A 17,818-nucleotide genomic window follows, 5' to 3' on the forward strand; every position below is an offset into this window, starting at 1 on the left:
TTATTATACCTCCAATTTGATATAGTAAACCGTACAAGAAAATGTTTTTATGAGGTGTACAAAAACAGTTATGTGCATAGTCCGGATGTTTTACTCAGCTAGTCTAGTTCCCTTTCTTTAAGATTGATAATGACATATTGTTTATATGAGCTGAACATATGCTTGTGACAGATTCAGTACTGAAATTAGAAGAATAATTTTGATTAGAAATGGCTCACAGGAAAAAAATAAAACTTCACGCTTTCATGTTGTTTGATGCAAATTTTGAACCTAATTTGCATATCGTACCAATAAAAAAAAAATATCGTTTTAAAAAACGTTTTTAAAATGTTTAAAAAGACTCAACATGCTTACTTAAAGGCAAAACTGGTATTTAATGACTTGTTTGATATACTCAGTTAGTTTTGGTTCCAAACTTGGTCTTTTTTCATCGCACCGGCAATTATCGGTTTTGCTTAACCTGGCGAAATTTAATGAATTGCCGACTTCTTGTACGGCGCGTAAACAAGAGTACCCACAAATTTTATTTCATAAGTTTGTAGACTGGTGTTAGTGCATTTGAGCTATAATAGACTAAACTCTAGGTTAGGTCCCACTTTCGAGAAAATCGCCTTCAACTGCAGGTATTTTAGCGCCTAACGCGTTTAGGAATTTTAGTATATATATTTAAATAATCATATCTCAGTGAAAATTTTATTAAATTTAATCGTTAAAACTTTGAATTATAACCAAAAGTTATAAAATTCATGTGTAAAAATTTTCAGTTGATTTAAGTCAGTAAAAAAATTTTGGCGGCGCCCGATATGTACAGCTTAATCGCAGCTTTCCCGAAGGTGAATTTGCAAGTTTTGAGGTGTCATCGAAAACCGTCTCGTAAAGTACCTAAAAATCCGAATTGATCCAAATAAATGTGATAATTGGTCATTGCATATAATAGTGGACTTTTACTAAGAAAATCAGGAAAATCGGTGATGGGTCAAATTTTGCCTTATCCGTTCTTACGCGGACAGCCTCAATTTCAAGAAATGCCAACAAAGAATTCGTAAAAAAGAAGAATTAAGAATTACGTGAGTATATGTTTGAATTTGGCATTCAATTCATTTGCCCTTAGGTCTCCGACCAATCGCTATCTATTGTGAACAAAAGAACTTCGTCCTTATTACTTTCAGATTCCTGGAAATTGCCGAACTAATAACCTTACTTGTCATTCCTTCCTGGAATATAGTACTTTTGCGGTTCCTGATGGTTTATCCTCGCGGACACAATCAAAAAAAGTAAAATCTGGTAAAATTTGGAATACTTTGAAAAAATATGCGGTTAGGTGCTTTCGTTTGACTTCGTTAATACGTCTTTCTAGTAAAAATTTCATGATCGTTCAAATGAGTGTCCAAACAATCGAAAAGGGTGTAACATTTAGCACATTACACAAAAGAAGCACAATTCCTGCTTAAATTTCAAGAAATGCCAACAAAGAATTCGTAAAAAAGAAGAATTAAGAATTACGTGAGTATATGTTTGAATTTGGCATTCAATTCATTTGCCCTTAGGTCTCCGACCAATCGCTATCTATTGTGAACAAAAGAACTTCGTCCTTATTAAATATGCTGTCGGAACTGTCTCCGAATAGTTGTGTCTGGAGACAGAAAAAATCCTGAAATTTAGAAATAGCACGTAAATTAAGATTCGTAGATTTGAAGTTTAGTTGCTAGAATTTTGACTTATATTTGAAGCGTTTTGTCATTTGAGGTGGTAAAAGGTTATTTTTTAGGGTTTTTTGAGGTGTTTTGGTGGATTTTTACACAATTTTCTGTCGACGGCTTTGTCTGAACTTGACGCATTAAACCGAGGCACCAGCCATTCGTAGTCTGATTTACGACAATTTGGTCTAAAATGGCGAAGGTCGTGTTCCTTTATCGCCAATTTTTCGTCTTAAATCCTCACCGATTACCAAGAAAATAGGAATGCTAATTCCTCAAGAGTTCCTTTGTATGCAGGATGCCTACAGAAGATGTGGCTTACCAGCAAAGGTTAAGAATTCGTCGTACAACCTTGGGTTTTGGTGTGATTCAAGTTATTCTTGGACTTGCTCTGACTGCACTCTCCTTCACTGCTTTCGTACTGTCTGAATCAGAAAAAATACGCAATGCCTGTCCTTATTGGGCTGGTTTTACGGTAAGTACAAGAACTGTAAATATTCAGTAGTGACTGCGATTTTTCTTTTTAAATGATTAAAAAGTCGCTGTATTTTTTGGCAGGTTTTATGTAGTGGTGGAGTTGGGATCTTTGCATGGAGACACTCAACAGTCCTTTCTGTGAGTAAAATTCAATATTTTTCTTCCTTTCCCCCAAAAAACTTGCCGTCCAATACACTTCTTAGAGCTTTCGTTCTCAATTCATCGATTTAGCTTGTCCAAACTAATATATTTTGAATAATAATTCTGCTCCAAACACCCAGACGAGCTACTTCACCATACGACGTACCAAAAACTATCCTTCTACGACCGAATTTTTATGAAATTTTCCTGCTAAAATTTCACTTCAAATTTCAAAATATTTCCATCTGAAAGCTGTCAGCTTTAATGAAATGCTTTTTCCTTTTAAAACCGTTGCTCTAGACGTCTTTTGAGTCCATATTCCTCGATTTATTATCTTTTTTCCAAGGCAGATTCTCTTAGTAAACAAATAGCCCAGATTGAAATATTATTTGATAAAATCCTTTTTCTTTAATATTAAAACCTTTAAGCCTATATTTGAGTTTAAAAAGTGAATAATTAAGATATCCTTGTTGTTGTTGTTTTTTTTCGCTTATAAGATTATTTTTGTAATTTAAATTTTCATTTTCTTCAGACTTTTTTCAAAAGAATTTTATAAAAATCTTTAGAGCTTTATAATATATACAAGACGTCCTAAAAATTTTCTCATTTTATATTGTTGATATTTTCACCTTTTGAGATGACTGCTAGATTATTAGAAGAATTTCCTTCCTAAGCCATAAGACTGAAAATCGTGATTTTCTGTTATTTTAAAGTCAGAAAGTGTGAAAAAATATTTTAAAACTCCTCAAGTTTCACGCATTCACGCTTCGAATATTACAATTAATTGTGGTTCGGTGTAAAAAAAAGTCTTTCAGAAATTTAAATTCAAAATTAAGTCCAGACTTTTACTCTTAAATCGAAATATAAAGTTTTGGAATAAATTAATATTTTTTTTTGCTTATGAATTTACAGACTTGCAAATGAATAATTAATGTGACAGTTTTTTGGATATTTTTGATTACTATTTTTTGACAGAGAAGAAAATAATTTCATTCACATAATTATGTCTTGCAGTGTAACATATATTAATGAATATATTTAACAAATTTCTGATGGTTTTGTATGGTATTTATTGTCTAACACGATATAACGTCAATAGTTGCTCAAAATGTTATGTACTCATCACTACCAGGGCCTGGTTGTATGAAGCCTGGATAGCGCTATCTGGCGGATAAATCCTTATCCAGTGGATAAGTCAACACTGTTATCTAATAAATTTATCCACTGGACAAGACTTATCTGTCATCGGATAGCGCTATCCAGCTTCGTACGACCTGGCCCAGTTGATTTGGAATCAAGGCATGCAATGCATTGTTTGTCACAGCAAAAATTTCCAAGTGAAGTATTTCCCATTATTTACGACGAAACATACTATTTGTAAGAGATTTTCGGTAAATCTTACAACGGATGAGTTTTAATGTCTTTCATTTTCAACTAAAACTGTTGTTTATCAAGCCGAAAACATGGAACTAGGAAATATTGAACGATGAACAAAATGTCCGCTGATTGGCTAATTCGTTCTGGTCGAGAGTAGTCAACTCAGGTGGTACTAGGCATAGCGGAGTGGGTACATAACTACTTTGACCAACTGTGGTAAATAAGAAGACATACCACAAAAAACCAACAATTTTTTTAACTACAAAAAAAAAAAAGATGAAAAAAGTTGAAAAAAAAAGTTAGCATAATTTGTTGGTATGTCCTCTTACCACTGATCCCAACCAATAAGGATGCTTGAAAATTTACATTTGTGGTAAAATATTCCATAGACTATAGTATAGTGCACTCTCGTTAGCTAAATCTCATTAAAAAATATAGTATATGTCATAAATTAAAAGTGAAGAAAAAAAAAGAAAAAAAGATGTTTAACATCGGTTGTTCCTTCAGTTGAAATTGAACTGTTATAGGAGCCGATGGTGTGCACTTTAACTCATCTCTTCGTCAGTGCTCTGTTTCAATAGTATTCAAAGCTGAAGCTACACGAATTAGAGAGAAGTCGAAACAGACGTTATAATAATCTATCAACAATCTGTCAACTATAATATCGTTATTTTAGTGAAAGTATTAAAGATGTCTTGTCATATTTAAGTCTGTGAGATATTTCAATAAAGGTGTAATGTGTAGTTCCAAAAATTATCCATACCGCCCTCACGGAGGAATTTTTTTAAGACACCCCCTACCCCCCGGAAATTCCAATTTTCTTCCATACAAACTCTGTAATTTTTGTTCTTTCTCTGACCCCACTACTCTTCAGAATTTCCAAATTTCTCTGTGGAGTGGGTATAGATGATTTCTGGAACTGCACAATAATGGCAAAAACAACTGCCCCCCCCCCCCCCTCCCATTGCAGAAGTTCTTTTTCTTTCTTAAATTTCCTTTAAAAAAATTTTTTTTGTGTGTGTGTGCCATAATTTGCAGACAACCCCATTTTCATTTTTTAGAAATTTTTTTTTTTTAGTTGGTAACTTCCATTGCAAAGTACTGTACCAAACGTTTTTGTATTAGATGAAATAAAATAAGGATTATATCTTTATTGTCTAAATAGCATAATTACCAGCTTCCATTTCTGATGTAAATTGATAATTCAAATGTTCTCAGCTTTTGTCTTTTATACTATGTTACAAATCAAATTTATGATGAAAGAAAGCAATTCCTCTGAAAAGCTTTTGACATAGACATACACCTACTTGCAAGAATGTTGTCATACGAAAATAGAACATTAGTGATTTAGTGGGATAGGAATTATATTAAAAAACAAAAGAATATCACTGAAGCTGAACTTTTTCTTTTGTCTTTTAATGTATTCCTTTCTCACTAAATTACTAATGTTCTAATATTGTATAACAACGTTCTTGCAAGTAGGTGTAGACATCTAGATTTATTTAGAACCTCAATGTTTACATTAATCAAAGATTTTAAAGAGAAATTGTCCAGAACGTAAGGTACAAGCTCTATCTAAAATAACTAAAAAGTTAAATCTAGTTAGACAGCTATACATTTAACATTCACTTAAATATTACAGACGGTATGGCTGAGGTATAAATGAAATTGATATAAATATAGTAAGAGGAAAAGAAAGAAAAGAGAAAAATATCAGCTTTTGTGAAGTTAGTTGAACTTTTTTTTTCATTTATTTATTTTTTATTATTTTACAAAATACAGTTGAACTATTTTTATTATTATTATTATTATATTTTTTTTACAAAATACAGTTGAACTATTTTTATTATTAGCACTTTGCACTTTGTTAAAATCCGGAATGTATCTATAGAGTCATTTTTCCATTTTATGTGTAATGGCTGGATGGCTGTCAAAACAATCGTCCTTGTTTTTTACAGAATAGCACTTAATAGCCAGTGGTCAACAAACCTGTGACCCTTGTTCAACAATCGAATTGGAATTTAGGAGTTGATTTTTGTGGAGGGAGGAAAACCAGAGAACCCGGAGGAAGAAAAAATCTACAAAGCTTCCGCTGTTGTATCACAACGTGTGGGACAATCACAACAGAGCTAGGCTCCAAACTAAGTGAAAGCCCAGAGATCAAATTAGAATTTAGAAGTTGATTTTTGAGGAGGGAGGAAAACCGGAGAACCCGGAGAAAAACCCTTGAAGCACAGGAGAGAACCAACAAACAATTTTACTCACGACATTGAGATCAGCAGGACTCGATCTCAGGCCGCATTGGTGAGAGGCGGTGCATTAGCAGCAGCGCACACCATCTGTGCTTCCACAGTAATAGAAGCAGTAATCAAAAACCCTCAAAGCACAGGAGAGAACCAACAAACAACTCTACTCCCAAATGACGTTAAACGGTAATAAATTGTTCTTTTTTATTTCCAGATGGGATTGTTCACATTTTTCTCAGCGGTGTGTGTGGTCCTCCACATGATTGGCACTATCCTAACAGGAGAGGTTGGTGGTCTTCTCAAATCCATCATCCTCTGTCAACAAAACATCATCAATCAATCATGCATGTGTTGCGACAGCATCATGACCTGTAAACAGAATATCCCGTCGTACAAGTTTGAGGGAGTAGAAGATTGCAGCATATTGACTGGTTTACTCAAGGAACTCTTGTATAGTTTGTGTGTGCTCAATATATTCGGCTCACTTGTGTGCTTTATTGCTACTATATTGGGCTGTACATCTGTGGCAAGACAAGCTGGGAGAGATCAGGTACATGTATAGAGATCACTACACTCAAACTCTTAGTCTTATATGTAAAACTTCTTAAATGATCTAAGTCAGGACACGCCTAAGTCACAGATCGAATCCTGGAACAGCCTTGGAGTTGATCAAAGTCAGTGTACAGCTAGCTCACAGATCGAACAATGAAATGACCTCTGGGTTTATCCAAGTCAGAGCATGGCTATCTTACATGGGTTGAACCCTGAAACAACCTCTGGACTGATTTAAGTCAGGGCACGGCTAATTCACAGATCAAACCCTGAAACAACATCTGGACTGATCTAAGTCAGGGCACGGCTAATTCACAGATAGAACCCTGAAACAACATCTGGATCGACTGATCTAAGTCAGGGCACTGCTAATTCACAGATCAAACCCTGAAACAACATCTGGACTGATCTAACTCAGGGCATGGCTAACTCACAGATTGGACCTTGAAACAACCTCACATGTGATGTATCCTGTGTGCATTAAGCTATACATGCAGGGTACATGCCATGATGAGAACAGCAGTGGAACCTCAAAACCCAGAGGTACTGTAAGCAGTAAGCATACTCCTTAATTCTATATTACGTTTTACTGATATAGACGATTTTTCAAACTTTTCAGCCCCTCTTTAGGCGGCGTCTATCAGCTCCATCAGACAGCCATGAACAGAGTCAATATTCCTGGCTACACTACTCAACAGATCTCAACATGTTACCCTCTTATGCCCCACCTATATACCGATCTGTGGACAATTTCCAAGACTGTGGTGCTACGCCTTATATTGTGCCTCCACCTGTGTATGACCCTACAGACCTCCCCCCTCCCTACTCCTCTGGAAATGTCTCGTTGTCGAGCTCTGGTTTCTCTCTTTATGTGCAAGGTGAAGGACGCAATGGCCTGGGGAGGGGAAGGGAGTGTAATTCAAGTATTGTCGTCCAGGAAGTTGTCTCAAGCAACTCAGAAAACCAATTCCAGCAAAGAATTTACAGTGAAAACCGAGGCAGACCAGGAAATGCAGTCCGACCAGGAAATCCAGTCAGAATTACCAGTGCTATTCTAACCAGAAATGGGGTCCTTGAATTCCGCAGTAATAGAAGCAGTAACCATGGCGACAGGACTGCTGACCAAAGTTTGAATAGTTCACGGGCTTCACTTCAAAGTGAGGCTAGAAGACCTTTGAATATCATTGGACAACAGATAGAAGGGATAGCGCAGCGTCTTGAAACCCGTGTCTTTCAAAGATATGAAAAAGCAGAGGAATGCAAAGAGGTGGATGAGTCTGTAAAAAAACTGGATCCAATCCAAGACCAAACTTTAACTTCCCAAAATTATAAATGGAAATATAGATCCAAGAAAAATATAAATGGAATTCAGAGACATTTAAGCAACGTCGAACAGTCGACAGAAATCATAAGGTTTGAAGACAGAGATGATGATAACGAGAGGAACCCAGTTTCTAATGAAGCTAATAATGTTAATAGTAATTTAATATCTAAAGGTACATGTAAAATGGATAATGACGTTGTTGGTGAACGACAGGTGAATTCTTCATTATCAGCATTTGAAGAGGAACCAAGTTCCAATTCCAATTCTGATTCAGGACTAGGAGATGATATGTCTCCTCTGTGCCAATCCGTTAATTTAAGTAGTGATAATACAGACTCTAACTCGTTAAATATTATGGATACAGACAAATGTCAAGGAGACTATATATCATGCAACGAGAGATCAAGGTTCGATGCTTCTGATACTAACCTTGATATTGATGTGCATTGCGAAGAAGGGAACTGCAATACAACAATGCAAGATGTTAATACATTGACTGCAATCTCAGAGGACATGCTTGTTGGGGATCATGATAAAGGGAATTTTGAACAATCTTTCCTCAGAGGAGCTGCTTGTAGCATAGAATCTGGAACTTCTAACGCGATGTTTGAATCATCATTGGACGATGAATTCGAAGGAGCACCTTCGAGTGTATTTGGGATATCCAATGGCCTTGAACCATTGAGGCAGTTTTTTCACCAAGTGCCGTTAGCAAGGCTAAGTGAAACACCGAGCAGTACTGGTCAAGAAAGTGAAGAGTTTATTCCCTATCGAGATTGTAAAAAGAGCGAGAACCAAGAATTGAATCTCAGTGAAGAAAGACGGCATGGTCAATTTATAACTGGTGATACAAGTTGTTTGAGGTCAATACCAAAGGAAGCAAATCATCAACATATGATGCCTAATCATGCAAGTCATCAGTTGATGCCAAGTGATGCAAGTCATCAGATAATACCAAGTGATGCAAGTCATCATCAATCAGTTCTCAATGCAAAGCAGCAATACATGTTGATAGCAAGTAATAAAGATCACCAGATGCTTCCTAGCGATGTTAATCATCATCGGTTAACTCCTTCAGATGCAAGTCATCAGGGATTGCTTTCTAACGATGCAAAACGACAATATAAGTTGTTACAACTTGATATGACTCATCATCCGTCAATGTCTAGTGATGTAGAACATTGTCAGTCAATTTCTGATGATGCCGCAAGTCAACTGCGCTTTCAATTCGATCATAACATTATGAAGCAGGACGCCAGCAGCACTGGGTTATTACTCTCAATCGATGATGCAAGTGATTTACATTCTTCCTGCCATGGTATTCCTTTTTTGGTTTCTAAAGTATCCAGAAGACATGGTCCTGAAAATGCCGCTGGTATGTCTTGTATGGGTTATAGATTATTAGAAAATGAAGTATCTGCAGAATGCTGCAAAGATAAGTATTGTGAGCCTGATATCAAATTGCAAAGTTTAAGAGAAAAGGATAAGAACGATAGTGAATTGACTGCAAAGGAATCGGTCAGAATCGATTGGAATCACAATGGGAAAACAGATGAAGAAATTGCATTGAACAGAAATAATATGCTTGCTTGTCCAGGGAAGCAAGAAAAGAGTAATTATGAAAGAAAGAAGGAAGATAAACACTTTTCCAGTATGTCAAGGAACAGGTCAAGTGATGATACTGAGGAGGTCATTCACTTCACGGATGATTTTAAATCTTCTAACGACATCAACAGGATTGGGCTACCTGTGGCTGAAGTGGATGCCAATCTAGAGGCCTGGGAACAATTAAGTCAATATCTTGAGCAACAGCCAGCCAGTAGCATACATGACACACTTCCAAAAGAGGATTCCCACCAATTAGAAAGCAGTATGTCTAGTGGTAGATCATCTGTGGATTGTGACTGCGACCATGCCCCAAATGAAATTCCATGCGACTCTCTTGAGACAAATTTTGCTGAAACTTTAAGTGATAGTGGATCAGAACATGTACCACAGATATTGCTAGACAACAAACCTCTTGCTCGATCTGATACATGTATTGTCATGGAAACCAACTACCTTAAACCTAGAGAGAAAATCCGGACTTGTTCTGATCCAGAAGTGAAGGGACTTGGGATTACCGGAGGGGAATTTCAAACTCACAGAAAAAGGAATCGTGGAAGGCTTTTCTATGATAATTGTATGGGTATGGCTCCTCCTAACATTGAATTGCCTGTTGAGATAAGGCATCAAGGACTAGGATATTGTCCAGATGAAAGTAAAGTTCAGAATAAAAACACAGGAAATGGAGAGCAAAAATTGAAGCAAAAAACAGAAGGAAATGTGAATAATTTGGTGAAAAATAAACCCAAGGCTCAAAGGTGTCGCCATAGGAACAAAGAATCTTCTCGAAGGAATAAGGATGATCTGTTAAAAAAAGAAAAAGCACTGATGAAAAGCATCAAATCAAGGAACGAAATGTCCAGAAGTTTCGTGCACCTGTACAGAGCTAAAAAGTTGACTCAAAGCGGCAAAGATTCAAAGAGCTTCTGCAGTCCAGGTTCAGAGGTTAAACAAAATGCTTCGAAAAAAAGAAAAGTAGTCCAAAGAGTGCAGGGTGAACTGGGAAACAGTGGGCTTGTGTCAAGTGTGGAATACCTTGAGAAAGACAGTGGTACTGGCCAAGATAGTGAAGGTAAAGAAACTTTTGTTTGAATTAGATTGAGTTGTTTTGCATGTAAAGAGACCTTGGAGCATATTATGGCTGTGACAAGCTTACAGTATAGGTGCAGGACTTAAAATAAGGGCCGGTCACTGGATGATGTCCAGCCAGAATTGGAATGTCTGGTCAAATTTTTGTCTTGCTGGACATTTTGACCAGTAAACAAGGTATGGCCAAGCTAAAACTAATTTGGAGACTGATAATGACCAACAGGGCAAAAAAACAGTTTTTAGCCTTTCATCATAAGGACAGCTTAACGTATCGTATAGTTCCAAAAATTATCCATACCCCCATCACGGAGGAATTTTTTTAAGACACCCCCTACCCCCCGGATTCCAATTTTCTTCCATACAAACTCTGTAATTTTTGTTCTTTCTCTGACCCCCTACTCTTCAGAATTTCCAAATTCCTCTGTGGGGTTGGTATGGATGAATTCTGGAACTACACAACTAAGCTCAATATTTTGTAAACTCATTCTTTTGGAGCCAAATAGCAAATATCAAATGCGACCATTATTTGAATGCATATTTGAGATATAAAGCCATGTACTTTGGAAGAGGTAATATTTTGACCAGCAGAAAAACTGACATTTTTGTGAATACTAATAAGTAGATTTACTCTAATTTGACAAAATTTTCGTCACAAGTTTCGAGCATCAGTGACACAAATGAAACGCTTAAAAATTTGGAGCATTAAAACTCATTAAAAGTAGCGGGCTTGTCGTTTTTCTGCCCTGTCATAATGATCAGTAGTTATTTTAAGGCCTGTGGTGTGTTATGGCTGACTCAACATTTTGATTGGATGAGCACTATGATTAGTTCGATGCGTGTTGCTGTGCTGTACGTTATGATTTGTCACGTCACACTCGTAGAAGGTCTGTTCTATTCCTATTGTGTAATATAGTGATATTAGTTAGGTTCATGGACTATTTAGACAGTCACGAGTAGTTTAAATTGGGAAATGCTAGTATAAATATAGATAGATTGATTTCTTATTAGGTGTAGTGGCGGATCCAGGGGAGGGGTGCAGGGGGTGTGCACCCCTCCCTGGTTCGACTTTGTGCCCCTACTTCAAAAATAACCAATACAAAATAATGTTTTTCCCCTTTGATTTTAAGGGGTACACCCCTCCCTGGGTTAACTTCGTGCGCAGCACCCCTCCCTGAACAAATTCCTGGATCCGCCCCTGAGATATATGTACTGAAATTTACTTACTTACTTACTAATTCCATAGTCAGGAGGTATTTCTGGCAACAAACTAGTATCTTAAATATGTGAGTAAGTTTAGTTACTCAAGATGGCAAAGTTTTTTGATTTCCAGTCAGAATTAATGCAGTTAGTAATTTTTCTTTGCTACTCACTGATTGAGGCAACAGACACAACAAGGAAGTTGATCAATGGACTGCCGACCATCAAATAAGTTGTTCAGTACCTTTGCATACTTTCTATTGATGGCAGTGTTATTTTGCAATTTCCCTTTTGCAAACTGTTGTTTTGATCAGCATGTAACCCTGGAAACAGTTAAGAATTCATTAGTTTGTTACTAGTTACCTCTTGAATTTGGAAAGTTAGTAAGGATTGCCTTGGTACAGATGTTTCATCCCATCATATCCTGCCATTGCACTTTGGGGGGGGGAGGGGGGGAGGGTAGAAGCAGCTACATGTAATTATAAGCATAGGCTAAAAATAATAAGTATTTATAAAGAATAACTTAGAATATTATAAAGAATTAACTTAGAATAGATAATAACGATGTACATGTATTGGTATGAGTCCTGATTACTCGATAAACTCATAGGAGCATAAAAGTTCTAATATTTATTTATTTTTTATGTTTGTGTTTTGTGACGTGTGTTGGTTCTTGGTAAGTCAGTGTAAAGTCAGATGGTGGGTTGTCAGTCCGATAGGTCCACATAAGCAGCTGGTCTGGTCTGATAGTTGATGTGTTCAGTTGACAGGCCGGCTGGTTTGATGGGTTGGTCGATGAATGGTTGATCAGTTGATAGGTACTGTAATAGTCGAGGGAGAACCTACATAGCACTCAGTTGATGTAAAGTATTCAGAAAATCTATTGTAGTCTATTGCATCGTCCTATCTATTGTGTTGGGGGTGATTCATTGAATTTTATGAATTATATTACATTAACTGCTTGCTATGTAGGCTCTCCCTTATAGTCAATCGGTTGATGGGTGGGTCCAGTGAATGGGTTGGTCAATGGATTGGTTGGTAGGTTAAGTCGGTGGATGGGTTGATGGGTAAAGTTGGTTTGGGTTGGTCAGTGGATGGATCCAGTGAATGGTTTTTTCCGGTGGGTTGGTCAGTGGGTTGGTTTTGATTGTTTGTTGATGGATTGGTTCAGTGAGATGCTTGGTTATATAGTCATTCAATCAGTTGACTAGTTTGGGCCTAAGCAATAATCGTTTGGCCATTTTCATAAATTCAAATATCCAGATTAAAGTATTTTCCTTCTACTCAGGCTTTCCGTTTAAGTTTGGGCATGTATAGAATTCTACAGAATTAAATTTGGAAAAAATTTGGAAAAAATTTCCAAATTTTAACCCAATGAAAAAAAACTCTGGCTAAGTGTACTGAATAAGATAAGGAAGGATGATTGGTTGTCAGGCAGAAGTTTGTTACCACATCAATCGTATCACAACTAGTGGAGAGAGGAGGAGGGAAGGAAGATGTATTTAGTGCATGATAATGCATGACAGCATTAGTTAATATTTGATAACTACAAGTTCTTGATAAAATAGTCACAGCCATTTCAAAGGAAGTTGTTGAAGGTCTTGTTGCATGCTTCATGTTGGTTCCTAAGCTTCTAAATAATGTCATTGTGGAAGACACTATACCAGTAAAACATGCAGACAAAGTTCATTTAAAAAAATAACAGGCAATTTTCGAGTTCCAAATTACTGCTGTTCCTTGATTACAGACTCATTTACTCAGGGTTAGCCTTGAATCAGTGTCTAAATATTCACAAATACCAACAGTAAAGTAAAGAATGCACAACTTCAACAATACAAACACTTTGAAATTCCACGAACCTCAAATGGAACATGTAAATATTCTGCACAAAATCGAGTCTAATCATGTGTAAATAAGTCTAAGTAATCAAGAAACACAGCGGTAATTTGGAACTAGAAAATGGTCTATTCCATATTGCTGTAAACTCGCTTTCATAGATATTGAATTTCAATTACCCATATTGCAGTTAATATTAGCCTACCTTGGGATACAACAACATGCAATCAAACCATCACCAACCTTTTTTGAAATAACATAAACGAAATAAAATAAACAATCTTAAAAGCATCAACATCCTCAAAGGAATCAAAATACTATATTATGAGGTATATAATCATATAATAAATATATAGACAGAGACAGATATTACATGTATAAATAAATGGTTTTTTGAAATCCAATTTGTAACTTAAGGTAATTAAACTAACGAAAGACGTTTCGGTAAATCTGTGTTATCAGTGCTCCATCGAGATCACTCAATGATGGCATTTTGAATGGGCTGAAACAACAGCCTGACTTCCAGGCCTGCATGTGCCAAAATGTCAATTTTTTTAGCATTTAGTCTTGTCATAAATTAAAACTATTAGATTTAGAATATCAATAGTAAGACATTTAAAAATTATAATAAAATATGATAAGTTCTTAAGGTTAAAGTACCAACGTAGCTCAAAATGTGATCTTAGATAATCCTCTGAATGGCTTCTTTCAGCAATAGATGATGATGATGATGATGATGATGATTTTATCTCCCCCTCCCCCCTCCCCTCCCCCCCAAATCCGGAATATCATATATTAGAAAGTAATCCTTACAATAGTCCCAGCCACAGTTCCCCGGCCATCTCGAAAGGTAGCCCATGCCTTGTCATCGAAGCGAGACAATGAGCTTGCAACGATAGACCTTTTTTAACACCTTGGACAATTATTCACGTCTCTATCATTGCAAGATCACCGTTCGTCTCGCTTCAATGCAAAGGCATGGTTACCTTAATTTCAAGATGGCGCAAGGAACTGTGAAGGGTGACATTTCTGTAAATTTTGGAGTTAAGGCGTAATTGGCTTCCCATCATCCTTTGCATTTCCTATGTCACTTGCAGCTAGCATAGTATTTACATAGGTGTGAATTGCATGCTGGGATTTAGAGGTGCATATGTGGCATAGTTTTATTAGTTGTATTGAGAATATAAAAGAAAATGAGACAACCTTTCCTTTTCTTTCAAACTCAATAGTATTTAGCCATTTATTTAATATTTTTCTATCAAAGAAATCGCTGTGTTGGGATGCCTGTGGTGGACCATAACCACAGGAATCCCATACACTTGTCTTCTTTCCAATTAGAGAAAAAATGTTCAATTAAGTGAAGATTGATATCACGCCATCAAATTCAAGTTTTCACTATAAACTGGTATATATTAGACATTGGAAGATTATATGCTTGATTAGATAGTTTATGTTTTCATTTTTTATTGCAGTTTAAAATCCAGTTTTTAGTTTGCCCCAGTCTCTTACTTCATACCACAGGAATCCCAATTCAAGAACAAAATATTTTCTATGACAAATTAATTCTCTTTGATTAATCAGGTTTTTTTTAATACAAGGGTAAATCATGTAGGGACAAGCTTTAGGAAAGAAATAAGAGGGTAGTTTTGTATCAGAGTTCAATTTTATGCAGGAGAGTTGAAGGAAGAACTTTTACATGGGGGATTAGAGAGGAAAGAAAGAAATTGTGGCAACCTAATGTAAAATTACTGTACAATAGACATTTCCAGAATTCGCTTGACTGGTCACGAAACAATGGTTTCAAGTCGAGGTTGAACTTGATGAATAAAAGAATCAATCATTTATGCCCTCAGCATTTGACACTTAATATCCTTGTCACACCAGACATTTAAACATCTTTAAAAGTTGTTTAGTTTAAGTGGTTACGGCCATGCAAGTAGCAGTTTAGTCGTGTAGTTTAACTAATGTCAACAAGTTATCTTTATGATACTTTATGCAGTAGCAGACTGTGACTGGGCAAGCACTATTATAAAACCCTGAAACAGCTTCGAAATAGCACATTGCTAACCCTTAGAGTGAATTGGAATTTAGCATGTTTGATTTTTAGCATGGTGGATCAGAAAAATAGAGTTGTGCCTTTATATCTTCAAAAGCAACTAATAATAAACTTTGTTAGCTTGAATGCAATGTTCTCCCATTTCAGACCATGTGTCATTCCCATAATTATCATTTCTTTGTTTAACGGTTCTTTTTTATTATCGAGAGAATGACACATGGTCTGAAATGGGGAAAAACTTTACCCCCAAAAACTAAACAGCCAAGGTGTATAGAGCATTTTCACTCGCGTGACAAGGCAGCCATATTAGTGTACCAAACAAAAAATTTCTGTACAATTTTGGCATAAAAATAGAGTTCAATTCCCTGAGGAAAGAAAATGCATTATCTTGGTATACCAACTTGGTTGCTGTGATGTGACATTTAAACACTCTATAGACCTCCTCGGCTATAATGTTTTCCCATTTCGGACCATCCGTCATTACCTTAGAGTATCATTCCTTTGTTTAAGGTTTGTGCTCGGTTGTACACGAGAAGACACATGAATATGGATACAGCTCAAACAAAAAATCTTATTCTCAAGGGAATGACACGTGGTCTGAAATGGGACAACGTTATGCTCAAGCACTCCAGAGCTGAGGTCTATTGACTTCAGGTTCAAATGCAAAAGCAAATAATACGCATAAAGCATGCTTATTCAAAGCACAGGAAGCCCAAGCTCTTAGTCTTGGAGTTAAGTATGACTACTTGAATGAGAAAAGCACTGTTGCTATGAAGTACTCAATAGCATTGAAGCAGTCATATTGAGCTCTGGTATTGAGAGTTTGGGCTACCTGTGACTAAATTAATATTATATACAAATATGTTTATATACTATGATAACAGCAAAATGTGCAATAAAACTTATGTTGGATCAGCTTCAAATAATTCTCACTATATTGATATATCATGTTTTGTATGGGTAGTGAGGTTCACCATCATTATTTTCAAGAAAAAGCTTGTATATTCAAGTTACCTTATTTGCTAAGATATTTATATTAGAGTGCTCACACCAAATCCGTGAAACGAATACTAATTTTTAGCACTAAATAGTGATAGTTAAACAATAGAAAATGAAGGATTCTGTATGAAATAGTACTATTTAATGTTCATGGTTTTAGTGTGTGCACTCTATTATAAATATAATATTTATATTTATAAATATCTGATTGTAGCACTTGTAATTCTCATTAGGCGGTACTGTGACCATGTTAATACAATAATTATTTTTTGGAGAGTCACTTCTAGTGTGATTATGTGACTGGTCTGGGAAGTGTCTGAACTGCATCTGTGTCTTCATAGTCAAACCAAAACTTCTCTAATGTACTTGATATATTCATATAGTGATGTACTTTTATTTGGCGGCCATAATCTTTGCAAAAGACAGCGCAATGAATGATGTAATAATGTATACATATTGTAAATATGTCTACAAGAAAAGCTCGCAAGTTTAAATTATTGCTTGAACCAAAAGAAAAAAAATCAAAAACAAAACAAATAAACAATAACAGTTACTGTAAATGTCTGCATATGGAAAAATTCCCTTAAATATATCTGGGCTTTTTATCGATTAAAAGAGAAATGAATAAAAAAATCAAAGTATTATCGTGTTTGTGCTTTGCTTTATCATTAGTTTTATTATTATCATTATTATTATTTTTTATTTACATGTATTTATTTATTATTTATTTGTATTTATATTTCTTTATTTTTATTTATGTATTTATTTTTTCGGGGTGGGGGAAGGGGGGGCATTTTCAGCCATTATGGTTTTCTGTTTGCCCAGCATCCTCTCCCTACTCATACATATACGATATACATTTTTACACTTTTACATTTTTACACTTTTACATTTTTACATTTTTACATTTTTACATTTTTATATTTTTACATTTTTACATTTTTACATTTTTTACATTTGTTGTCCATGATATCAGTAATTAAAATTGCTGATATCATGGACAACAAGTTAAGACCACATGTTCAGCCTTCAGTGGGGGGGGGGGGGGGGGGGGGGGGGCAGAGGATTGGCACAAACTACAGCCTCAAGCCTGCAGTAGGCAGGGTTGAATAGATTTTTGGATTTTTTTCTCTAGAATTGCATCGTAAACAATAATGAAGTTCAAGGGATCTCACCACAGAAAACACAATTTATCCCTCAGAATTAAGTGGTAAAACTGACT

The 17,818-nt window shown here is 35.8% G+C and overlaps 1 protein-coding gene across 1 annotated transcript; it reads left to right on the forward strand.

Moving 5' to 3' along the window:
* The first annotated feature begins 1,616 nt into the window (after positions 1–1,616).
* LOC116301527 (uncharacterized) lies at positions 1,617–17,237 on the forward strand. The gene is made up of 4 exons (XM_031710601.2): positions 1,617–2,172; positions 2,256–2,312; positions 6,153–6,488; positions 7,110–17,237. Exons 1-4 carry the CDS (start codon positions 1,996–1,998, stop codon positions 10,509–10,511), a joined length of 3,972 nt encoding a protein of 1,323 aa, XP_031566461.1. The 5' UTR covers positions 1,617–1,995; the 3' UTR covers positions 10,512–17,237.
* Positions 17,238–17,818: the final 581 nt, after the last annotated feature.

This window comes from Actinia tenebrosa, unplaced genomic scaffold (genome assembly GCF_029948245.1).
Source record: "Actinia tenebrosa isolate PJP-AT-01 unplaced genomic scaffold, QUT_ActTen_1.0 PGA_scaffold11__36_contigs__length_13525064, whole genome shotgun sequence".
Classification (NCBI taxonomy): Eukaryota; Metazoa; Cnidaria; class Anthozoa; order Actiniaria; family Actiniidae; genus Actinia; species Actinia tenebrosa.

Excerpts from the sequence above, each read along its gene's own strand:
- LOC116301527 (XM_031710601.2), top strand. The coding sequence starts at position 1,996 with ATGCCTACAGAAGATGTGGCTTACCAGCAAAGGTTAAGAATTCGTCGT. Across the intron at positions 2,313-6,152 it reads GACACTCAACAGTCCTTTCT|ATGGGATTGTTCACATTTTT; the intron begins GTGAGTAAAATT and ends TTTTATTTCCAG. Across the intron at positions 6,489-7,109 it reads GACAAGCTGGGAGAGATCAG|CCCCTCTTTAGGCGGCGTCT; the intron begins GTACATGTATAG and ends CAAACTTTTCAG.